Below are 26,543 nucleotides of genomic sequence, written 5' to 3' on the forward strand. Positions count from 1 at the left end.
AATAAATCCTTTTCTCATAGTCCATAGAGGATAATGGGGTCCACATTAGTACCATGGGGGTATAGACAGGTCCACTAGGAGCCTTGGGCACTTTGAGAAATCAATAGTGTGCACTGGCTCCTCCCTCTATGCCCCTCCTACCAGACTCAGTCTAGAAACTGTCCTCGAGGAAACGGACATACTTTGAGAGAAGGATAGTTAAGGATAGTGGTGACATTCCGAACCAGCCAACACAACAAGAGCAAAGCCAAGCTAACCAAACATGAAACAGGAACAGCAACGGCCGAACCAACATTACCTAATCAAGTAACAGTGAAGGTAGAACGAAGCACTGGGTGGGTGCCCAGTAACCACTACGGACTACAAGAAAAGGATTTACCGGTAGGTAATTCAAATCCTATTTTCTCTTACGTCCGAGAGGATACTAGGGTCCACATTAGTACCATGGGGATGTACCAAAGCTCACAAACTGGGTGGGAGAGTGCTGATGTCCCTGCAGAACTGATTGACCAAACTGAAGGTCCGCAAAGGCCAAAGTATTGAACTTGTAGAACTTAGCTAAAATGTTCGAACCAGACCAAGGAGCTGCTCGGCAGATATGTAAGGCCGAGACACCCCGGGCAGCCGCCGAAGAACCCACCGACCTAGTAGAGTGGGCATGTACAGATCTAGGAAACGGCAAAACATCCAGGGACTTCGAAGTGAAAGAGTTGTCAGTAAGCACTGAAACCACAATAGGTTGGTTGATGTGAAACGCAGACACCACCTTTGTAAGAAATTGCTGACGAGTTTTGAGTTCAGCTCTATCTTCATGAAAAATCAAATAGGGGCTCTTGTTAGACAACGCCCCCAGCTCCGATACACGTTTTGCCGAAGCCAAGGCCAACAATGTAACGGTCTTCCGCGTAAGAAACTTTACGTCCACCCTTCTGTAAAGGCTAAAACCATTCAGATTGTAGAAACTGCAACACCACGTTGAGATCTCAAGGTGCTGTGGGAGGCACAAAGGATGGCTGGATGTGCAGAACACTTTTTAAGAACGTTTGAACCTCAGGGAGGGAAGCCAACTGTTTTTGGAAGAAAATGGACAAGGCCGAAATCTGGACTTTTATGGAGCACCGGCGTAGGCCCACATCCACACCAGACTGCAGAAAAGCAGAGACCGACCCAGTTGAAATTCCACCGCAGGAATTTTCCTGTTTTCACACAAAGAGACATGTTTTTCTCCAAATCCGGTGGTAATGTTTAGACGTTACCCCTTTTCTGACTTGGATCAGGGTAGGAATTACCCTGTCCCAAATGCCTTTCCGGGCTAAAATCTGACGCTCAAACGCCATGCCGTCAAACGTAGCCACGGTAAGTCTTGATAGACGAATGGCCCCTGTTGCAGAAGATCCTCTCGGAGAGGTAGAGGCCACGGATCCTCAAGAAGCATGTACAGTAGATCCGCGTACCAAGCCCTTCTTGGCCAATCCGGAGCAATGAGAATTGCCTGAACCTTTTCCCTTTTAATTCTTTTGAGAATTCTTGGGATCAGTGGAAGTGGTGGAAACACATACACCATCTGGTAGGACCATGGAGCCACCAGAGCGTCCACCGCCACTGCCTGTGGGTCTGTCGACCTGGAACAATACCGCCTGAGTTTCTTGTTGAGACGAGAGGCCATCATGTTGATTTGTGGAGTTGTCCACCGATGTGTCACACCCACGAACACCTCCGGGTGAAGGCCCCACTCTCCTGGGTGGAGGTCATGTATGCTGAGGAAATCTGCTTCCCAGTTGTCTACTCCCGGACTGAAGATCGCAGACAACGCCAGAGCGTGTCTTTCTGCGTAGGGGAGAATCCGTGTTACCTCTGAGATTGCTGTTCTGCTCTTCGTTCCGCTCTGTCGGTTTATGTACGTTACCGCCATCACATTGTCCGACTGAACCTGGATCGCCTGATCTTGAAGATGATGTGCTGCCTGTAGAAGGGCGTTGTATATGGCCCTTAGTTCCAGAATGTTGATTGGAAGAATGGTTTCCTGAGTTGACCATTTTCCTTGAAAGTGTTCCCCCTGGGTGATTGCTCCCCAACCTCTGAGGCTTGCGTCTGCGGTTAACAGAATCCAAATTTGAATCCCGAACCTTCGGCTCTCCGTCAGGTGAGAAATCTGGAGCCACCACAGAAGAGAGATCCTGGCTTTTGGCGACAGAAGAATCCTCTGGTGCATGTGGAGATGCGATCCAGACCATTTGTCCAACAGGTCCAGCTGGGTCTGGCGTGAAACCTTCCGTACTGCAGAGCCTCGTAAGTGGCTACCTTCTTTCCCAGAAGGCGAATGCAGATATGCACCGATATCCAGGTTGGTTTGAGAACATCCCGCACCATCGACTGGATCACCACTGCCTTCTCCAATGGAAGGAATACCTTCTGTACTTTCGTATCCAGTATCATCCCCAGAAACGGAAGCCTCCGGAATGGTTCCAGGTGAGATTTCGGTAGGTTCAGAATCCACCCGTGATCTGAGTTGAGAGGGCAATGTTGTCCAACAACCGCTCCCTGGATGGTGCTATTATTAACAGATCGTCCATGTACAGAATTATGTTCACTCCCCATTTGCGGAGCAGCAAAATCATCTCCGCCATTACCTTGGTGAACACCCTCGGAGCCATGGAGAGGCCAAAAGGCAGAGCCTGGAACTGGTAGTGACAGTCCTGTAAGGCAAACCTGAAATAAGCCTGATGAGGCGGCCAGATTGGGATATGAAGGTATGCATCCTTGATCTCCAGAGACACCAAGAATTCCCCTTCCTCCAGACTTGAGATCACCGCTCTCAGACTCCAGCTTGAATTTGAATACCCATAAATACGGGTTCAACGACTTGAGGTTTAAAATGGGTCTCACCGAACCGTGCGGTTTCGGTACCACAAACAGGTTGGAATAATAATAACCTCTGTTCCGTAGCGGAGGTGGAACTGGAACAATGACCTGAATTTGTATCAGTTTTTCAATTGCATCCTGTAAATTTATACTTGCCTCCCGAGAAGCTGGTAAGTGTGACTTGAAGAATCTGTGAGGTAGGAGGTCCTGAAACTCCAGTCTGTATCCCCGGGCGATGAGCTCTTTGACTCAGCGAACCTGGTATGAAGTCGCCCATACGTGACTGAAGTCTTTTAACCGGGCTCCCACCTGCCCGTCATCCAGGCAAAGAGGTCCACCGTCATGCTGAAGGCATTGAGGAAGCAGAACCGGAGTTCTATTCCTGTGAACCTGCAGTTGCTTGTTTTCTGGGTTTACCTCTACTGCCTTTGAAAGCTGTAGAAGAACCCTTGGCTTTATTTTAAAATTTTGCTGTCCGAAAGGACTGCAGAGTCTGAGCAGATTAGGTCTTACAAGCTGGGGGGGTGCGGGCGGGCTGCGGAAGGAAGATATGTAGACTTACCCGCCGTAGCCTTGGATATCCATGTATCCAGTTCGTCACCAAACAGGGCCTCACCTGTGAAAGGTAGGCTTTCTAACCCCTTTCTGGAATCTGCATCTGCCGTCCACTGACGTAGCCATAGGCCACTGCGTGCAGACATTGCCATAAAATTTGCAGAGTCCTGTATATAGTGCAGGACTAAAAGTATCTCACCTCTTGGTAAGAAATCTAACCCCTCAATTAGATTACCCGACCATTTTGCAATGGCCCTAGTGATCCAAGCACAAGCTATAGTGGGTCTCTGGGCCACCCCAGCAGCTGTGTATACAGACTTGAGAGTGGTCTCAATCTTGCGGTCAGCAGCATCCTTTACGGAGCCTGTCCCGAGGATCGGTAAGACTATCTTACGGCACAATCTAGATACCGATGCGTCAACAATCGGTGGGTTTCCCATTTTTTCCTATCGTCCTGAGGAAAAGGGAAGGATGTCAGTAACCTTTTAGGGATCTGAAACTTCTTGTCAGGATTAACCCAAGTTTCTTCAAATAGGGAATTTAATTCATTAGATGCAAGGAATGTAGCAGAGGATTTCTTTTTTACATTAAAATAGATTCCTCCTCATCCTCTGTCGCTTTGTCAGGAATGTGCAGGACATCTCTAATAGCTTCTAACAGGGCCTGTATTCCCTGTGACAAAGCTGCATCCCCATTCCCCTCCCGAGTCCACCTCACCCTCCTCAACGTCTGATACATCATCATCAGTATCAGTTTGCAGGATTTGGGCCAGTGTACGCTTTTGTGGACAAATGGCAGGGGTCTGAGACGCCGGAGTGGCTTCTGAATCTCTATTCATCAGGTCATCTACCGACTGTCTTAAGTATTGCGTCTCCTTCTCATTTTGGGATAATTTATGGAAAATATTCGATATCATCCCTTTTAATGAATCTAACCATACAGGTTCAGATCCACTAGCCTGAGAATGTGTACTATCCCGAGTACACTGCAGAGATTCCCCTGAGTGAGAAAAACACCCTGCCATGCATGAGACACACTCCTTTGACATAGTAAAATGTGAAAGAACCCACATACACAGGACAATAGGTTAAAAAGCACAGTTAACCCACACAGAGCCCCCTAGGGAGACACATTATGATGGAGCCAGCCACACCGCGCCCGTATAGCTGGGTCGCAAACTAAGCACCCTTAATAGGGACTTAGTATACTATTATTGCCCCCCCCCCCCTTACTATGACCCACTGGTACCGCTGAGGTGATCTGGAGTCTTTGTGGAGGAGCAGCGCTTTCCTGCCAGCCTGTCTGTGTATAGCTGCAGAGGGAAAATGGCACTGGTGAGCTGCTGGATCTGCTCATAGTGAAGCCCTGCCCTCTTAATGGTGCACAGTCTTCCCGGTTTTTTATACTGGCTGAGGTAATATTTCTGCTCTACAGTGGGATAAAACCCCTGTAAAATGTACTGCCAGTGTGGGTATTAATAGTTATGGCTTCAGCACGCCCCTCACAGCGTACCACGCAGCACCCTGCGTGTTTCTGAAGCCTGGAGCCGCAGCCTGCTTTTCAGCGCTGCACTCCATTACAACCGGCAACCCGCTAACCAGGGCGCCTACTCACCACTCTTCTTACTTCTGGCTCTGTTAGGGAGGCGGCGTGCTGTGGGTCTGTATACCCGCTGTGGTGGGGCTTGCGAATAGAACCCTCAGGAGCTCAGTGTCCTGTCAGCGGGGAATGGGACCATTAACCCTAGGGAGGTTGGGCCGTTCCCCCCCTAAGTCCCACGAAGCAGGCAGCCTGGTGCCAACCAGACATGCCTGAAAACAAAAAATAGAAAATAAATGCAGAAAACTCTTCAGGAGCTTCCCAAAAGTGACTGGCTCCTCCGGGCATATTTTCTAAACTGAGTCTGGTAGGAGGGGCATAGAGGGAGGAGCCAGTGCACACTATTGATTTCTTAAAGTGCCCAAGGCTCCTAGTGCACCCGTCTATACCCCCATGGTACTAAATGTGGACCCCATTATCCTCTAGGACAGGGGTTCTCAAACTAGGTCCTCAGGACCCCACACGGTGCATGTTTTGCAGGTAACCCAGCAAGTGCACAGGTGTATTAATTACTCACTGACCCATTTTAAAAGGTCCACAGGTGGAGCTAATTATTTAACTTTTGATTCTGTGAGGAGACCTGCAAAACATGCACTGTGTGGGGTCCTGAGGACCGAGTTTGAGAACCTGTGCTCTAGGACGTAAGAGAAAAATGGGTTTCCCATTTGAAATAGTACTATACCAAATTCTCTCTTGGACTACAATAAGAGTGTAGGCTGACCAGGTCTAAATGAGAGTGCTATTACATAATATAATGAATGGCGGTATGTTTCTAAGCGCAGAAAATATCACATTAAAAAGAAGTGGCACATTTGGCACAACACAATTTACAGTGGCAAAACTCAACATAATGGTTTATACTTAAGTAAATAGTCCTATCAAGCCAGTGACAAACCTTGAGAAACTGCTTAGTTTACTTGCATTACCTTAGAAAGTTAAGTACTATAAAAACAGACGGTAAGTCACCTCTCAGTGATTAGGTTCAGATACAGATGACTAATCTCTAGAACACTATACTACATCATATCACAAGTGACAGTGAATGAGAGCAAAATCAGTAAATTTTTAACAAAAATATGTTTATTACAAAAAAAAAAGTACTTAATTACGGCATCCATACAATGACCAGAGTTAAAATTGTATGCAACTTTATTTACTCCCCCCATGCACGCATCAAATCCCAATCACTGTTGATCAGGACTGGCTAAAACTGTGATTGGACTTTGGTCTCTTGTGTTATCAAGCAAACTACAATTATTGTGACCCACAGGATCTTCCCAAATATTAAATCCAATGTGTAGCCAAATTGGACTTGAATCTACTCATACATGGACATCTAAAGCATGCAAAAAGGCTTCTTCCACAGCTGTAATATGTAAAAAAAAAATGTTTACATAAAGCAACAATTGTAAATCTTTTTTACTCTATGCTCATTTAAAACCAAGCTAAGGATAACCTTTAATAAATGATAATTATTTTCTGAAGAGATGGACCAGATTTTAGCCTAAACAAATACATTTTTCCAATATGAATGGTTCCGAAGAACTTTTAAAATCAAATCACAATTTTAGAAGCTATTCGGTACCAGGAGACACGCGTCACTGGTGACCGTTGACAGACTGCTTAGTCAGTGATATTGAATACTTTGGTGAGAGCACAGTGGCTGTAAAACCATCTGTGCATTTGGCAAGATTACTTCCTGTCATCTCCTATTACGCTAAAAGCTTCTTTCTAGTGTCATAATTAATGCAGCCATGGATACTGCAGGAGAATGAATTCCAATTGGCACTGTTGTACACAAACTGTAGTATGCAAAGTAGTGATTTTAAATGGAAAACGTTTCATGAGAACAGCAATACATTATTTTTTCATTTAGTGCAAAAGACATACAATCAGTATCAAGAGGATTAGCCTGCACCAATCATACACACATGTAGCTTATTATATCTGCCAAGATCTATTGATTACATGATTCAATCCCATACCAGTCACTGTGCCATACTTTATTTTACAGGATTCCTATGATGCTTCAAGCATTGGAAAAGTAGGAGGTAATCACCACAAAATCTAAGGAACACAAGTGTGGCACAAATATGGAATGAATAAACAGAATAAAAAGTTCCAAATAAGTGATTAAGGGGTACATGTTCTCAGTGCGGCAGCGGTCCTACATCGGCTACTTTTGGTCATATCCTTCCTACTAAAAGCAAGTGATCTGTGGGGGGTGCTTGCCGATGGTATCGGGTGGTGGTTAGTCCAGAGTGCACAGAATCATCATGTTTCATTCTCAACGGAATACCTTATTCAAGATTGAAAGAAACGGGTTAAGGACTACAGAGAAAAATGATTCCATTACATGCAAACCCACATCAGCAGTGCACACTGCTTCTTAGTCATGGTTAAGCCACAAACGTTGGCGCTCCAAGACCCAACTGAAAGTAGCCGATGTAGAACCGTAACTGCACTAGAGGACTTCTACCCCCTAATAGCCGGATCCATCAGGTACCATACGGGTAAAAATTCTATATTTATTTACTACTACAGGTTGCGTTTCCCATATCCAAAATGCTTGGGACAAGAAGTATTTTTGATTTGGGCTATTTCCATATTTTGGAATATTGGCATACCATAAAGATATATCTTGGGAATGGGACCCACATCTAAAAACAAAATGCATTTATGTTTCATACAGTATATCCCTTATACACACAGCCTGAAGGCAAATTTTATACAATATTTTTTTTAAAAATTATGTGCATGGAAAAGTTTCTGCACATTGAACTATTAGAAAGAAAAGGTGTCACTGTCTGTCACGCTCAAAACATTTTGGATTTCAGAATATTTTGGATATCAGATTTTCAGATATGGGAAGCTCAACCTGTATTTATAATTAATGAGTATTACACATTATTTTTGGTAATTGTATGTTTATATAAGCGTTCTGAAGAGGCCCAACAATTTTTATATACAAGATTTGAGCCTGTAGCACGGAACAGCTTCTTTTATCATACTGATTTTAGTTAGCCGCTAATAGTCATTCATTTGTATTCAATGTTCACAAGTCTCTCCTCCCTCAGTGTAAAAAAAATCTCAACAATTCTACCACAATTAAACAGGGGGACATGTCACTTCTTCGCTAGATATGCGTTTATTTTACATAGTGGAATTTTTTTTTTTTTTGCTATGTTTCTTTCACGAGAAAAAAAAAGGGGTGTGTGGCCTAGCAGGAATATAGGAAGATCGCAGCTGTCTGAAGCACCAGCTACTGTCTACTAACCCGGCCTGGGGAACCACTACACTTTCTCCATGGTACAATACGGCCTGATTGGCGGATTGCTGCAGAGATGGTTATCCTTCTGGAAGATTCTCTTCTCTCCACCGAGGAATGCTGTAACTCTGACAGAGTGAACATCGGGTTCTTGGTCACCTCCCTGACCAGGGCCCACCTCCCCTGTTCGCTCAGTCTAGATGGCCGGCCAGCTCTAGGAAGAGTCCTGGTGGTTCTGAACTTCTTCCATTTACGGACGACGGAGGCCACTGTGCTCACTGGGACCTTCAAAGCAGAAGATATTTTTCTGTACCCTTCCCCAGGTTTGTGCCTCAAGACAATTCTATCTCGAAGGTCTACAGTCAATTCCTTTGACTTCATGCTTGGTTTGTGCTCAGACATACACTGACAAGCGTGGGACCTTATATAGACAGGTGTGTGCCTGTCCAATCAACTGAATTTACCACAGGTGGACTCCAATTAAGCTGTACGAACATCTTAAGGACTATCAGTGGAAACAGGATACATCTAAGCTCAATTTTGAGCTTCATGGCAAAGGCCGTGAATACTTATGTACATGTGATTTCTTAGTTTTTTACTTTTAATAAATTTGCAAAAATCTCAAAAACTTGTTTCACGTTGTCATTATGGGGTACTGTGTGTAGAATTTTCAGGGGGAAAAAATAAGAATTTACTTACCGATAATTCTATTTCTCGTAGTCCGTAGTGGATGCTGGGAACTCCGTAAGGACCATGGGGAATAGCGGCTCCGCAGGAGACTGGGCACATCTAAAGAAAGCTTTAGGACTATCTGGTGTGCACTGGCTCCTCCCCCTATGACCCTCCTCCAAGCCTCAGTTAGGATACTGTGCCCGGACGAGCGTACACAATAAGGAAGGATTTTGAATCCCGGGTAAGACTCATACCAGCCACACCAATCACACCGTACAACTTGTGATATGAAACCCAGTTAACAGCATGATAACAGAGGAGCCTCTGAATAGATGGCTCACAACAAGAACCCGATTAGTTAACAATAACTATGTACAAGTATTGCAGACAATCCGCACTTGGGATGGGCGCCCAGCATCCACTACGGACTACGAGAAATAGAATTATCGGTAAGTAAATTCTTATTTTCTCTGACGTCCTAGTGGATGCTGGGAACTCCGTAAGGACCATGGGGATTATACCAAAGCTCCCAAACGGGCGGGAGAGTGCGGATGACTCTGCAGCACCGAATGAGAGAACTCCAGGTCCTCCTCAGCCAGGGTATCAAATTCGTAGAATTTTGCAAACGTGTTTGCCCCTGACCAAGTAGCTGCTCGGCAAAGTTGTAAAGCCGAGACCCCTCGGGCAGCCGCCCAAGATGAGCCCACCGTCCTTGTGGAATGGGCTTTTATAGATTTAGGCTGCGGTAATCCTACCGCAGAATGCGCCAGCTGAATAGTGCTACAAATCCAGCGCGCAATAGACTGCTTAGAAGCAGGAGCACCCAGCTTGTTGGGTGCCATCAGGATAAACAGCGAGTCAGTTTTCCTGACTCCAGCCGTCCTGGAAAAATAAAATTTACAGGGCTCTGACTACGTCCAGCAACTTGGAATCCTCCAAGTCCCCAGTAGCCGCAGGCACCACAATAGGTTGGTTCAAGTGAAAACCTGAGACCACCTTCGGGAGAAACTGAGGACGAGTCCTCAACTCTGCCCTATCCATACAGAAAATCAGATAAGGCCTTTTACATGACAAAGCCGCCAATTCTGACACACGCCTGGCCAAGGCCAACAGCATGAACACTTTCCACGCGAGATACTTTAGCTCCATGGTTTTAAGTGGCTCAACCAATGCGACATTAGGAAATCCAACACCACGTTGAGATCCAAAAAGTGCCACAGGAGGCACAAAAGGAGGCTGAATATGTAGTACTCCTTTAACCAAAGTCTGAACTTCAGGCAGTGAAGCCAGTTCTTTCTGGAAGAAAATCGACAGAGCCGAAATCTGGACCTTGATGGACCCCAATTTGAGGCCCAAACGTCACCCCTGCTTGCAGGAAGTGCAGGAATCGACATAGTTGAAATTCCTCCGTCGGGGCCTTCCTGGCCTCCCACCAAGCAACAAATTTTCGCCAAACGCGGCGATAATGTCTTGCGGTGACATCCTTCCTGGCTATGATCAGGGTAGGGATGACTTCCTTCGGAATACCCTTTTCCTTTAGGATCCGGTGTTCTACTGCCATGCCGTCAAACGCAGCCGCGGTAAGTCTTGGAACAGACAGGGTCCCTGCTGCAGCAGGTCTTGTCTGAGCGGCAGAGGCCAAGGGTCCTCTGCCAGCATCTCTTGAAGTTCCGGGTACCAAGCTCTTCATGGCCAATCCGGAACCCAGAGTATGGTTTTCACTCCTCGCCTTCTTATTATTCTCAGTACCTTGGGTATGAGAGGTAGAGGAGGAGACACATAAACCGACTGGTACACCCACGGTGTCACTAGAGCGTCCCCAGCAATCGCCTGAGGGTCCCTTGACCTGGCGCAATATCTTTTCAACTTCTTGTTGAGGCGGGACGCCATCATGTCCACCCGTGGTCATTCCCAACGGTTTACCCGCATTTGGAAAACTTCTGGATGAAGTACCCATTCTCCTGGGTGTAGGTCGCCCATCGGAGAATCCTTGTGGCTTCTGCCATCGCCATCCTGCTTCTTGTGCCGCCCTGTCTGTGTACATGGGCGACGGCCGTGATGTCGTCTGATTGGATCAGTACCGGCTGGTTCTGAAGCAGGGGCCTTGCTTGACTTAGGGCATTGTAAATGGCCCTTAGCTGCAGAATATTTATGTGAAGCGAAATCTCCTTGGAAATTTCTTCCCTGTGTGACTGCACCCCAGCCCCGAAGGCTGGCATCCGTGGTCACCAGGACCCAGTCCTGTATTCCGAATCTGCGGCCCACTAGTAGATGAGCCCTCTGCAGCCACCACAGCAGCGACACCCTGTTTCTTGCTGACAGGGTTATCCGCTGTTGTATCTGTACATGGGACCCGGACCATTAGTCCCACAGGTCCCACTGGAACGTCCTTGCGTGGAGTCTTCCGAATGGAATTATGCTTCGTACGAAGCTACCATTTTTCCCAGGACTCGTGTGCATTGATGTACCGACTCCTGTCCTGGTTTTAGGATGTCTCTGACTAGAGATGACAACTCCTCGGCTTTTTCCACTGGAAGAAACACTCTTTTCTGGTCTGCGTTCAGAAACATTCCCAGGAACAGAAAACGTGTCGTCGGGACCAGCTGTGACTTTGGAATATTGAGAATCCAGTCGTGCTGTTGTAGCACTTCCCGAGAGAGTGCTACCCCCACTACCAACTGTTCTTTGGACCTCGCCTTTATCAGGAGATCGTCCAAGTACGGGATAATAAAAACTTCCTTCTTGCGAAGGAGTATCATCACTTCGGCCATTACCTAGGTAAAGACCTTCGGTGCCGTGGACAACTCCAACGGCCGCGTCTGGAACTGATAGTGACAGTCCTGTACCACATATCTGAGGTACTCCTGGTGAGGGGGGGGGGGGGGGGGGGGAATGGGGACATGCAGGTACGCATCCTTGATGTCCAGGGAGACCCTGTAATCCCCCTCGTCCAGGCTCGTAATAAGCGCCCTGAGCGATTCCATCTTGAACTTGAATCTTCTGATATAAAAGTTCAAGTATTTTAATTTCAAGATGGGTCTCACCGAACCGTTGCGGTACCACAACCACTGTGGAATAGTAACCCCTTCCTTGCTGAAGGAGGGGCACCTTGACAATCACTTGTTGTGCTTATAGTGTTGAATATCCACCAACACCGTCTCCCTGGCAGAGGGAGGTGCCGGTAAGGCAGATTTTAGGAAACGGCGGGGGGAAGAACGTCTCGAACTCCAGCCTGTACCCCTGAGATACTACTTGAAGGACCCAGGGATCCATGTGAGAGAGCCCACTGTCCGCTGAAATATCTGAGACGGGCCCCCACCGTACCCGGGTCCGCCTGAGCAGCCCCAGCACCATGCTGTGGACCTACCGGACGCAGGGAGGACTTCTGCTCTTGGGAACTAGCTGTGTGTTGCAGCTTTTTTCCTCTACCTTTGCCTCTCGGCAGAAAGGATGAGCCTCTAGCCCACTTGTTTTTCTGGGGCCGAAAGGACTGTACTTGATGATACGGTGCTTTCTTTTGTTGTGGGGTAGCCTGTGGCAAAAAACAAAAAATTTTTTCCCAGCAGTAGCTGTGGAAACGAGGTCTGAAAAACTATCCCCAAACAGTTTTACCCCCTTATAGGGCAACTTCCATGTGCAGATTCGAGTCGGCATCGCCTGACCATTGCCAAGTCCATAACCCCCGTCTGGCGGCAATGGACCTAGCGCTTATTTTTGATGCCAGCCGGCAAATATCCCTCTGTGCATCACGCATGTATAAGACCACGTCTTTTATATGCTCTATTTTCAGCAAAATATTGTCCCTATCCATAGTTATTTTCCGACAGGGAATCTGACCACGCAGCGGGAGCACTGCCCATCCATGCCGAAGCAACGGCTGGTCGCAATATAATGCCCTAGTGTGTGACCATATCTTATAGGGTAACCTCCTGCTTTCTATCAGCATCAGCAGGTTCCTTCAGGGCGGCCGTACCCGAAGACGGTAGTGCCACCTTTTCTGATAAGCGTGTAAGCGCTGTATCTACCCTATGGGGTGTTTCCCCGCGTGACCTATCCTCTGGCGGGAAAGGGTACGCTGCCAATAACAGTTGTAGAAATTATCAATTTCTTACCGGGGGAAGACCACTCTTCCCCACACACCTAATTTAATTTCTCAGATGCAGGAAAAACTACTAATAGTTTTCTCTCACCAAACACAATACCCTTTTATGTGGTACCTGGGGTATAATCATAAATGTGTAATACATTTTTCATTGTCTCAATCCTGTAACGGGTGGACCTATTTGGAGGGTACACCAGTCTCATCGATGTCGACACTGGAGTCAGTATCCGTGTCGACATCTGTGTCTGTTATCTGTGGTAGCGGGCGATTTTAGAGCCCCCCATGACATTTTATGTAAGGAGTTGACACTTTCACGTAATCCTTCCATAAGTTCAACCACACCGGTGTCGACCCCGCAGGGGGTGACAACATATTTACAGGCATTCGCTCCGCCTCCACCTCATTATCCTCCACATACCTGTCGACACAGCCGTACCGACACACAGCACACACACAGGGAATGCTCTGATAGAGGACAGGACCCCACAAAGCCCTTTGGGGAGACAGAGGGAGAGTATGCCAGCACACACCAGGGCGCTATATATCACAGGGATAGCACCTATAAAAAAGTGTTTTCCCTTATAGCTGCATATATGTTGTATACTGCGCCTAAATTGTGCCCCCCCCCCTCTCTTTTTAACCCTTTCTGTAGTGTATTAACTGCAGGGGAGAGCCAGGGAGCTTCCCTCCAACGGAGCTGTGAGGGAAAAATGGCGCCAGTGTGCTGAGGAGATATCTCCGCCCCTTTTTCGCGGACTTTTCTCCCGCATTTTTATGGAATCTGGCAGGGGTTAATATACATCCATATAGCCCTGGGGGTTATATGCGATGTATTTTTGCCAGCCAAGGTGTTTATATTGCTGCTCAGGGCGCGCCCCCCCCCCCCCCCCCCCAGCGCCCTGCACCCTCAGTGACCGGAGTGTGTGGTGTGCATGAGGAGCAATGGCGCACCGCTGCAGTGCTGTGCGCTACCTTGGTGAAGACTGATGTCTTCTGCCGCCGATTTTCCGGACCTCTTCTTGCTTCTGGCTCTGTAAGGGGGCCGGCGGCGCGGCTCTGGGACCGGACTCCGAGGCTGGGCCTGTGTTCGGTCCCTCTGGAGCTAATGGTGTCCAGTAGCCTAAGAAGCCCAAGCTGGCTGCAAGCAGGCAGGTTCGCTTCTTCTCCCCTTGATGCAGTGAGCCTGTTGCCAGCAGGTCTCACTGAAAATAAAAAACCTAAAACTAACTTTTTCTAAGAAGCTCAGGAGAGCTCCTAGATTGCACCCTGCTCGGTCGGGCACAAAAATCTAACTGAGGCTTGGAGGAGAGTCATAGGGGGAGGAGCCAGTGCACACCAGATAGTCCTAAAGCTTTCTTTAGATGTGCCCAGTCTCCTGCGGAGCCGCTATTCCCCATGGTCCTTACGGAGTTCCCAGCATCCACTAGGACGTCAGAGAAAAGGAATTCATTCCATTTTGGAATAATGCTGTAACATAACAAAATGTGGAAAAAGTGAAGCACTGTGAATACTTTCTTGATGCATTGAATCTGTATGTTTAAAATTTTCACTGCTTTCCGCTCCAATATCTTCTCAGTATGGAATCTTCACTACAATCACTCACGGCGGAACTTGTGGGGCACGGAGGGCGTACTAAGCATGTAAAATGAAAGATGCAAGAATTAGTGTCGTCACATAACGATCTCCTCACTGGACTCCAGATCTTTCCAGACTTGTCACCATAAAACTTTGGCCAAGAGACGTTCCTTTCATGCTATTACAGCTGCGATTCGTGACAATGATATCCTGTACCGTTGGGGTTTCCCCGTCAAGATCTTTGTTCAGTACGACTCCTCTACATATGTGATTTCACTGATTGAAGCTAAAGTTAAACTGTTGCCAGAATATGACACTGCTGTGGCTCACACTATATTCAGCTCGCCAGATCGAGTGCCTCATGATTGACGTGCTTTACATAAGTCACTGAATGACTTAAGGCCTAATTCAGACCTCATCGTAGATATGCGAGAAAACGCACGTCTACGATCAATTTCTTTGACATGTGGGGGGACGCCCAGCACAGGGCAAGTCCGCCACGAATACAACATCCAGCCCCCCCGCAAGTCCGCCACGAATACAACATCCAGCCCCCCCCCCCCCCCCCCCTGCATCCGACATGCAAGAGCATCGTACGGCGACAATGCTTTTGAATGTTTAGAGCAGCACTCTAGCCTAGCTGCGCAAGGCAGACGACTACCCGCCATATTAAGGGTCGCAGTGGCTGTGTTTGACGCCAAGCAGCCGATGCGGCCAGCCCCGCAAACGGTCCAGACAACCGCATTGTCCGGACAGCGCTCGTAAGACGGAGCATCGATGCCCCGTTCCCGCACCCTCCAGGTCTTAAACTGCATTCTACAGAGAACGCAGTTTAGGACCTTGCACATGCACGTACCAGCATACAGATGTGCAGAAATCGCTTCATAGCGATTTTTGCACATCAGCGTCAGGGTCTGAATCGGACCCTTAATTAGGTCTGCTCTGACAGGTACCCCTTTAACACTTTTTCCACCCACTGGTCCTTCCAGATGTTGAGTTGCTAACATGTATTCTCCTATTTGTTATTATGGTTATCAATTGGTACCATTCTATGGGGGTGATTCAGATCTAAGCGTAGATTTGCTACACTTAGCACATCTACGATCAGTTACTCAGACATGCGGGGGGACAACCAGGAGACCCACTTTTCGTCTTTGGCTCTCCCTATTTATTTTATTTCACAACTCTGTACAATTTGAACGGTCTTCTCAGATTGCAGATAAAGATGGCTGTTATTTGATCCTAGTCGAGAAGTTCGAGGCTAGAGAGATGACAATAGTCTCAGTGTATGCTTCAAATGTACAGCAAGTGACCTTTTTAGGGATTTTATTAGAAACCCTCCAGAAGGTACAGAAGGGACATCTGGTTCTCAAGGTCAATTTCAATTTGGTGTTGGATGAATTCTCTGGGTAGTTTGCACCAGTTGCTTGCAGAGTTTGAACTTTATGATGCATGGGGGATTCACGTCCCATTGGTTAAGGACTACACCTATTTTTTCCCCCATGTACATAACTCTTACTCTTATATTGATCTAATTCTGCTCGAAAAGTGGACGCTTCAACATACTCGTTGCTCTAGGCCATGGGTCTTCAACCTGTGGCCCTCCAGCTGCTGTGAAACTACACATCCCAGCATGCCCTGCCACAGCTTTGATATTAAGGTATGCTAAAACTGAGGCAGGGCATGCTGGGATGTGTAGTTTCACAGCATCTGGAGGGCCGCAGGTTGAAGACCCGTGCTCTAGGCCTTAGCGATTCCCAGACTGTTGTATTACCCTGATGTGGTTATCGCCAGATCTGATGCTCTGACTGTATATATGGCAACTAATTATCCCCTTGACGCGACAACATTTTGGTATGTTCTTCAGGTGTTGAGAGGGTTTGCTATTCAGACATGAGCCAGACTGCAGGCACCTTAGTATACAGGCAGAATTAGAAGAGCATCTACTACATGTAGAATTAAGGCCATTACATTACTTAACACCTCGGATGTTGCTGATCTGATCATATATTGCTGATCGGGCAGTACGGATGGTGCAATGGTTAGCATTTCTGCCATTTCTGCCCACTGAGGTCATGGGTTCGATTCCCACCATGGCCCTAACTGTGTACAGTTTGTATATTTCCCCCATACTTACGTGGGTTTCCTTCGTATACTTCGGTTTCCTCCCACAATCCAAAAATATACTGGTAGGTTAATTGGCTCTCAACAAAATTAACCCTAGCGTGAATGTGTGCGCGTGTACGTGTGGTAGGGAATTTAGATTAATTAGCTCTCAACAAAACTAACCCTAGCGTGAATGTGTGTGCATGTACGGTACATGTGGTAGGGAATTTAGATCGTAAGCTCCACTGGGGCAGGGACTGATGTGAATGGGCAAATATTCTCTGTAAAGCACTGCGGAATATGTGTGGGCTATATAAATAACTGGTAGTAATAATAACAATAATAATCATAATAATCTGTTTGCCCAATATTACGCAAATTTCTATAATCTAAAATCTGACCCCACCATCCCTTAGCCTAATGCCACCCTTATTTCCTCCTTTTTAGATGATCTACACCTCCCCAAGCTTAAGGTTGACAATTTAGATTCCCTCAATTCTTTTTGGACTGATAGGGAAATTCTAGCTGTTATTCAATCCCTCCCTTTGGGGAAAGCACTTAGGCCGGACGGATTCACCAACTATTTTCATAAAATATTTGCACCTGCCCTTGTCCCTACTCACACTGGTCTCTATAAATATGTCACAGCCCATGGTTCTCTCCCTACGTAAATGCTGCAGGCTCAAATTATCACCATTCATAAGCCAGGGAAAGACCACTCCCCTCAGAATTATAGACTAATTGCACTTCTTAACATAGATTTGAATTTTTTATTCTAAATAAATTGCTAACATACTTTCCCAGTTTATACCTCAACTTATTCATCCGGACCAGGTAGGAGTCAGACAATACTCGCAGGGTTTCTGAACTGGCTGAGATTCTCACGAGAGAGAAAAGAGAAGCCTTACTTCTTTTGCTCTGCGCCGAAAAGGCATTTGATCATCTACACTGGGACATCCTTAATGCTACTGATCTGCTAAGTTTCGGACTACACAGAGCCATTTCATCCTCTATATCGGCACTATATAACTTCCTGACTGCTACCGTATTTAGTAACAGCTTTGTGTCCACCCCTTTATAATTTCAAATGATACCCAACAAGGTTGCCCCCTCACCCTACTTACGTACATCGACCCCTTATCTTTTCCTGGGTTCCAAGTTGGCTCGTCTTCACACAGATTGAGTTTATTTGCAGAAGATGTGCTTCTCTATCACTGATCCTGAATCATCCCTCTCTGCCCTACATAGATCAGTATAGTGTAGCCTCCTTTACAAACTAAACACTACTAAAACTGAAGCCTTACCCTTTAATTTGAGACCTGAGACTCTGACCCAACTCAAACGCCTTTATAAATATAATTGGAAGAAAGACTATTTGTATTTGGGTATTAACATTCCCAATTCTGCGTCTACAGTACATTAATGGAGATTAACTATATGCCCCTATAGACTGTTACGGAGGTGGATGAGCTTCGAGGGATCCTGGCTAGGCAGGATGGCTGCATTCAAAATGCTAATTTTGCCACAATTTATTTATCTGTTTCGTACGATCCCCTATTTGGTCTCACAAAGATTTCTTAGTCGAGTCCATACCTGGATCTTACGCTATATTTGGAAAGGAAAAACCCCACGGATCTCTTAGAGCTGTTTGACCCGGGCTAAACACACAGGGAAAGGGGGGGGGGGGGGGGGGGGGGTGCTGAGAGGTACCTGAACTAAAGGCGTACTAGTATGCCTGTAGTAGCACAGACCAGTGACTGGTCTTTACAGGGCACCAAACCCTGTGTACATTTGGAGAAAGCAATGCTACCTCACTTCACTATTTTAGATTTAGCATGGACCCATAAACAATCTGTCCCTATATGCTATTTCTTGTCTAATCCCTGATTTCAATGTTACAGAATGGCTTTCGTGTGGACGGACTATCATTGCCGAAGTGGTAGACATTACCTACAGTAACCCGTTTTCTTCATTGCAATCACAGTTCAACCTGCCCCATAGGGAATTGTTTTCATATACATTAGCCATGGGATCTCTAGAATGCTTCGTTCCTCTGGATTGCTATACCTCTCGCCACCTAACATTCTATCTAAGCTATCGGCTGGTAACTCCAGTAGTTCCATACGGTTTTGGTATTCTATGTATCAGGGTAATGGGATGGGATAAATTACCTGCACAATTACAGTGGAAGTCTGATTTACAAATTACGCTTATGCCTCAGCAATGGGAGTCGATCTACCTTACTGCATATTGTTTCTCTAAATGTTATATCCATCTGGAAATGCAATTTAAAGTGTTACATAGGCTTTAATTCAGGCCAGCCAAACTACACAAAATTTGTCCCTCTCAATCTAAATTTTGTTGGAGGAATTGTATGGACATAGGGCACGTTTTCCATGTGTTCTGGAGCTGTCGTTGGATTCGCACATTGTGGAAGGAAGTGATTGCCCTAGCCCACAAAGTTCTTCATGAGAGTCACCCTCTTTAGCTTTATTCCACATAGACCCAACAGATTTGTCTAATTCAGATAGTTATGTTTTAAGGCAGATTGTTATCGCTACTAGGGTGGCCATTGTGCAAAAATGTCCCTCTCCTCCACCATCCTTAAAATCATACGTAAAATCCACTTTGCATTCCAGATGGAAACTTTGGGAGTACCCTACTCCTTTACTGCATCCTCTTCCCTGACCAAATTATTTAGCTGGTATGATTTCATGATATTGGATAAGGTGCAACATTACTTCTTGACACCTCTTAATCTCTTAGGGGGAGTTGTACCCGCTTTGCCATAAATGTCTTCATTTCTCTGTTACTTGTTGTATATGTGCCATGTTTTTTTAGTTCTCTTTGTATGTATAGCTGGAATTGATGCCATAGATCTCTACTCCTTACCAGCCCACCTCGTTTCCTTTCTGTACGCCTCCCCCTTAATAACATAACCTTAATAAAAATGAATGATGAAAGAAATGGAAAAAAAAAAGATTTTCAAAGGGCACACTATGAAAATTAAAGGGAATTCACACAAATGGGTCAATCCAATTAACCACAACTTCATCGCATTGCAAGTGCAGCCGTATGCCACACTTACAGTACCGTCAGACTCATGGGAACTCGTAGGACTGCGTACAAAATTCTGCGACTCCGGAGTGAGATCATAGCGAATTAAGGTGCCGTTGCCAGCGTTTACACATCACTGAAACGGCAACTCGCACCTTCTCGGGTAATCGGATTGAACTCTAAGAGTAGCAAATGGTTACATTTCTGCAGAAACAACATGTGAAACATACTTACATTTGTGATAATTCTGTGCAGAGAGTTTACCAGCACATAATGAAATGTTGAAGGTGAGGGTGGTGCCAGGCAGATCTATAAAAAACAAAAACAAAAGGGCAAGGAGAATTACCAAAAGCTCACAGAAAATAAATGCCTGAAAATAATCGTTATGGTAGACTTACCGTTGATAACTCTATTTCTCCTAAGTTCAAAGGATCCATATGATAATAGGATTTTAATTACCTACCGGTAAATCCTTTTCTCATAGTCCGTAGAGGATACCGATGTCCACATTAGTACCATGGTGTATAGATGGTCCGCTAGGAGCCATGGGCACTTTAAGAAATCAATAGTGTGGGCTGGCTCCTCACTCTAAGCCCCTCCTACCAGACTCAGTCTAGAAACTATGCCCGAGGAGACGGACATACTTCGAGAGAAGACTAACTGAACAGTGGTGAGATTCGAACCAGCACACAAACAAGAGGAAAGCCATGCTAACCAAACTGAACAGGAACAGCAACAGCTGAACCAACAACATGACTTAACTAAGTAACAGGGCAGGAAAATGAACCACAGTGTGGGCACCCAGTATCCTCTACGGATTACGAGAAAAAGATTTACCGGTAGGTAATTAAAATCCTATTTTTGCTTACGTCCTAGAGGATACTGGGGTCCACATTAGTACCATGGGGATGTACCAAAGCTCACAAACCGGGTGGGAGAGTGCTGATGTTCCTGCAGAACTGACTGACCAAACTGAAGGTCCTCAAAGGACAAAGTATCGAACTTGTAGAACTTCGCAAACTTGTTCGGTCCTGACCAAGTAGCTGCTCGGCAGAGCTGTAAAGCCGAGACACCTCGGGCAGCCGCCCAGGAAGAACTCACTGACCTAGTAGAGTGGGCCTGTACTTTCGGAATCGGCAATCCTGGCTATGAATAAGCCTGCTGGATAGTTAGCCTGATCCAGCGAGCAATAGACTGCTTTGAAGCAGGACACCCAATCTTCTTGGGATCATAGAGAACAAACAGCGAGTCAGAATTTCTGTGACTAGCTGTCCTCTTCACGTAGATCCTCAAAGCCCTCACAACATCCAGGGACTTTGAGGTAGCAGAGGTGTCAGTAAGCACCGGAACCACAATAGGTTGGTTGATGTGAAACGCAGACACCACCTTAGGAAGAAATTGCTGATGAGTTCTGAGTTCAGCTCTATCCCCATGAAAAACCAAATAGGGGCTTTTGTAAGACAACTCCCCCCAGTTCGGACACACGCCTTGCGGAGGCCAAGGCCAACAGTGCAACAGTCTTCCACGTAAGAAACTTAACGTCAACCTCCTGTAAAGGTTCAAACCAGTCCGATTGCAGAAACCGCAATACCACGTTAATATTCCAAAGTGCCGTGGGAGGCACAAATGGCGATTGGATGGGCAGAACCCCCTTCAAGAATGTCTGAACCTCAGGGAGGGAAGCCAATTGTTTCTGGAAGAAAATGGACAAGGCCGAAATCTGGACTTCCAAGGAGCCCAAACGTAGGCCCACATCCACATCTGACTGTAGAAAAAGGAGAAAACGTCCCAGTTGAAATTCTACTGCAGGAAATTTCCTGTTTTCACACCACGAGACATTTTTTCCAAATATGGTGGTAATGTTTAGATGTTACCCCTTTCCTAGCTTGGATCAGTGTTGGAATAACCTTGTCCGGAATGCCTTTCCGGGCTAAAAACTGACATTCAACTTCCATGCCGTCAAACGTAGCTGCAGTAAGTCTTGATAGATGAACGGCCCCTGTTGCATAAAATCCTTTCGCAGACGTAGAGGCCACAGGTCTTCCAGGAGCAACTCCAGTAGATCCGCGTACAGGCCCTTCTCGGACAATTTTGAGAATTCTTGGGATCAGTGGAAGAGGTGGGAACACGTAAACCATCTGGTAAATCCACGGAGTCACCAGAGCGTCCATCGCCACTACTTGTGGGTCCCTCGACCTGGAACAATAGCGCTTTAGCTTCTTGTTGAAACGAGAGGCCATCATGTCTATCTGTGTCTTGTCAAGGACTCGAACGTCCGCTTCCCAGTTGTCTACTCCCGGAATGAAGATTGCCGACAGCGCCACCACGTGTCTTTCTGCCCAGAGGAGAAATTTCGTTACCTCCGACATTGCAGCTCTGCTCTTCGTTCTGCCCTGTCGGTTTATGTACATTACGGCCGTCACATTGTCCGACTGAACCTGAATGGCTTGATCTTGAAGAAGATGCGATGCTTGTAGAAGGGCATTGTATATGGCCCTTAATTCCAGAATGTTGATTGGAAGAATGGCTTCATTTTCCTTAGAACTGTTCCCCTTGTATGACTGCTCCCCAACCTCTGAGGCGTGCGTCTGTAGTTAGCAGAATCCAATTTTGAATCCCGAACCTTCGACCCTCGGTCACGTGAGAAGTCTGGAGCCACCATAAAAGAGAAATCCTGACTTTTGGCGACAGACGTATCCTCTGGTGCAAGTGAAGATGTAATCCGGACCATTTGTCCAACAGATCCAGCTGGAATGGCCTCGCATGAAACCTTCCATACTGCAGAGCCTCGTAAGGAGCTACCAACTTCCCCAGAAGGTGAATGCACAGATGCATCGATATCCGGGTTGGTTTTAGGACATCACGCACCATTGACTAGATTACCAAAGCCTTTTCTAAGGGAAGGAACACCTTTTGTTCCTCCATATCCAGGATCATTCCTAGGAACGGAAGCCTCCGTGTTGGTTCCAGGTGGGATTTTGAGAAAGCAATGCTGTCCAACAACCTCTCCCTGGAAGGCGCTTTTATCAGCAGGTCCTCCAGGTACGGTATGATGTTCACCCCCTGAGAAACATCATCTCTGCCATCACCTTGGTGAAAACCTTTGGTGCCGTGGAGAGGCCAAATGGCAGGGCCTGAAACTGGTAGTGACAGTCCTGCAGGGTAAACCTTAGGTACATCTGATGAGGTGGACAAATCGGAATGTGAAGGTACGCATCCTTGATGTCGAGAGACACCAGGAATTCCCCCTCCTCCAGACCTGAGATCACAGCTCTCAGAGACTCCATCTTGAACACTCTTAAGAACGAGTTCAAGGATTTGAGGTTCAGAATCAGCCGTACCGAAGCGTCCGGTTTCGGTACTACAAACAAGTTGGAATAGTACCCCTTGTTGTGCAGATGAGCTGGAACTGGAAACAATGACTTGAGTCTGTACCAGTTTTTGGATGGCATGCTGTAAAGTTTATACTTGCCTCTTGAATTTGAACACCCGTAAGTACGGGTTCAGTGACTTGAGGTTTAAAATGGGCCTTACCGAACCGTTCGGTTTTGCTACTACAAACAGGTTGGAATAATAACCCCTGTTTTGTAGGTGTAGTGGAACTGGAACAATAACCCGAGTCTGTACTAGTTTTTGAATCGCTGCCTGCAAAGTCAAACCTGCTTCTGGAGAATACAAAATAAAAGATATAGGGGTATATGCAATTGCCGGCGAATCGCGGCAATTTTTCGCCCGTTTTTTAATTCGACACAATTCGACCGTCGAATTCCGGCAGGTGGGTGCCGTTATTCAACATATTCAATAAAAAACGGATTCGACAGTCCCGCTGTCGAAAAATGGCCGATTTGACGGATTTTTATAACATTTTAAAAAATGTTAAAAAGACGGTTAAAAAAACGGAAAAAACCCGGAAAAAAATTGCGTGGGGTCCCCCCTCCTAAGCATAACTAGCCTCGGGCTCTTCGAGCCGGTCCTGGTTCTAAAAATCCAAGGGAAAAACTGACATGGGATCCCCCGTATTTTTAAAACCAGCACCGGGCTCTGCGCCTGGTGCTGGTGCAAAAAATACGGGGACAAAAAGTAGGGGTCCCCCGTATTTTTTACACCAGCATCGGGCTCCACTAGCTGGGTAGATAATGCCACAGCTGGGGGTCACTTTTATACAGCGCCCTGCGGCCGTGGCATTAAATACGCAACTAGTCACCCCTGGCCTGGAGGAGTGGGGACCCCTTCAATCAACCCAAGGGCCAGGGGTGAAGCCCGAGGCTGTCCCCCCCCATCCAAGGGCTGCGGATGGGGGGCTGATAGCCTTTGGAAAAATGAAAGAATATTGTTTTTTCCAGTAGTACTTCAAGTCCCAGCAAGCCTCCCCCGCAAGCTGGTACTTAGTAGTGGTTATAATCTTAAACTTGCTCCCCCCCTTTACTAAGACCCCCTGGTACCACTGAGGAGACTTGGAGTCCTTGTGGAGGAGCTGCACGTCCCTGGGAATGCTGCCTGTATAAGCTACAGGGGGAAATGGCGCTGGAGAGCTTTAGGATCCGTACTGAGTGAAGCCCCGCGCAGCTTCCTGCATTTTTTATACTAGCCCTGAGGTAAAAAAAATGTCTAACCAAGAGTTAAAACCCCTGTTAGTACGTTGTGGCCAGTGTGGGCATCAGCGGAGGCTTAGCGTGCCCCTCACAGCTGGACACACCGCCAGCGTGCGTCTGTCTGAGCCCCCTAAAAGCGCAGCCTGCAGTCAGAGCTGTGCTCCAGCCCTTGTGCCGCCATTCCCGCCGGCACCCCGCTGACCGGGACGCCAGCATTGTACTCACCACTCTTCATCTTCTGGCTCTGTTAGGGGGTGGCGGCGTGCTGCAGGAGGGTACACTGCACCGTGGTGTGGCTTGCGAATGGCTCCCTCAGGAGCTCAGTGTCCTGTCAGCAGAGAAACGGGACCATTAACTTAAGGAAGTTGGGCCATTCTTCCCCCAAAGTCCCACAAAGCAGTCAGGCTGTTGCCAAACAGCCCTGACTGCAAATAACAAACATTTAAAATAAAAGTAGAAAACTCTTCAGGAGCTCTCCAAAGCGTGACCGGCTCCTCCGAGCATATTTTCTAAACTGAGTCTGGTAGGAGGGGCATATAGGGAGGAGCCAGCCCACACTATTGATTTCTTAAAGTGCCCATAGCTCCTAGTTGACCCGTCTATACCCCATGGTACTAATGCAGACCCCAGTATTCTGTCGGACGTAAGAGAAAACTTTTATTCTTTCTAAAATAAACAATTTTGGAAAAGAAAAACTGGTCTTCTATTTATTGGTGTATATATATTTATGGGATTACTGTATTCCTGACATAGAATTTAAATGAACTCCACCAAAGCAATCAAACTCTCCATGCTACACAAATGCTTGTCAGCCATGAATTCAGCAATCCAGCAATGCATTATGGGCACCATACCCAGTCCATTAATAGCCTGCCCTCCCTTTTGCATGACCTCATCATTGTGTGCCTGCAAACCATCCCCTTAAAATTATCACACTGCCTTCAAAACTGGGAAATCCAGTTTATGTCTGAAAGGAGTCGACCCGGGAATTTGCCGGGTCTGTGGTGTAGTGTGAAAGGGGGTCTGAAGAAAAACCCGGGCTTCTGCCAAATAGAAAATCCCGGGACTTGAGCAGGGTAATTTCCGGTGAGTATGTTTGAAAGGGGTAGTGAAATAAAATATCTGTAAAAGGAACCAGAGAATGAAATAGAACAAATATTTATTTATAGAACCTTGAAGAATAGTCTAAAAGTATTACAACTAAAGTAAAATAGTGAACCGATAAGTCTGTGTGCCTGTTGTACTGGGACCCTCCTCTTTATCAAGTTGGTGGATGAGCCCCCATAACTCCCACTGAACCTGCTAATCACAGCGCCTGACTTAAGCCTCTGCACCGAGGAGGGTGAAGCAAACAGTTGTCAATAGAAAGCGGAAAGAACAGCAGAACCAGAGAGAGCAAGAGCTAACCAGTTAAAAGGGAAGTGAGAACAGGCAAAGAAAAAGTGCAGGTAAGGGAAATAGTTGGGAGCACGGAAAGATTAAGAGAAGTGTACTGCTAAAGTTGTGCACTGTGCATGGGATTCTACGGGGGGCATCCTATTAGCCACGGTAATAGGTCACATGAAAAAAAGTGGCTTTTTATTGCCAGATGGTCATCATAGACCAGAGGTTCTCAAACTCGGTCCTCAGGACCCCACACGGTTCACGTTTTACATGTCACCCAGAAGCTGCACTGTGTATCACCAACTGTCACATTTTAAAAATCTACAGGTGACCTGCAAAATGTGAACTGTGTGGGGTCCTGAGGACCAAATTTGAGAACCTGTGTCATAGACTATCAAATTATAGCCTCTTTTTTTTTCGTGCGACCATATACCCATAAGATTCGCAAAACGCCATGGACCTATATGTTATGTGTTTTCATGGCAGTGATCACAGAAAAAATGCTTATCGGAGATTTGGTAAACAAAATAGCCGCAGCTATACTGCCCTACGCACTGAATGGAGAACAAAACAAAAAGAGAAGAGAAATGAGGGCAGGACAAAAATAATAAGAATTTACTTACCGATAATTCTATTTCTCGGAGTCCGTAGTGGATGCTGGGGTTCCTGAAAGGACCATGGGGAATAGCGGCTCCGCAGGAGACAGGGCACAAAAAAGTAAAGCTTTTACCAGATCAGGTGGTGTGCACTGGCTCCTCCCCCTATGACCCTC

General features: G+C 46.5%; 1 protein-coding gene across 9 annotated transcripts in view; it reads right to left on the bottom strand.

Moving 5' to 3' along the window:
* NF1 (neurofibromin 1) overlaps positions 1-26,543 on the bottom strand; it is a 738,710-nt gene that overhangs the window by 414,229 nt on the left and 297,938 nt on the right. For all 9 annotated transcript variants that reach the window (XM_063953658.1, XM_063953661.1, XM_063953657.1 and 6 more), the window contains one exon: positions 20,031-20,105. In XM_063953658.1, the coding sequence (XP_063809728.1) occupies positions 20,031-20,105 (75 nt within the window). The remainder of the gene's footprint in view (positions 1-20,030; positions 20,106-26,543) is intronic.

The sequence above is a fragment of the Pseudophryne corroboree genome, chromosome 2, assembly GCF_028390025.1.
Source record: "Pseudophryne corroboree isolate aPseCor3 chromosome 2, aPseCor3.hap2, whole genome shotgun sequence".
Classification (NCBI taxonomy): domain Eukaryota; kingdom Metazoa; phylum Chordata; class Amphibia; order Anura; family Myobatrachidae; genus Pseudophryne; species Pseudophryne corroboree.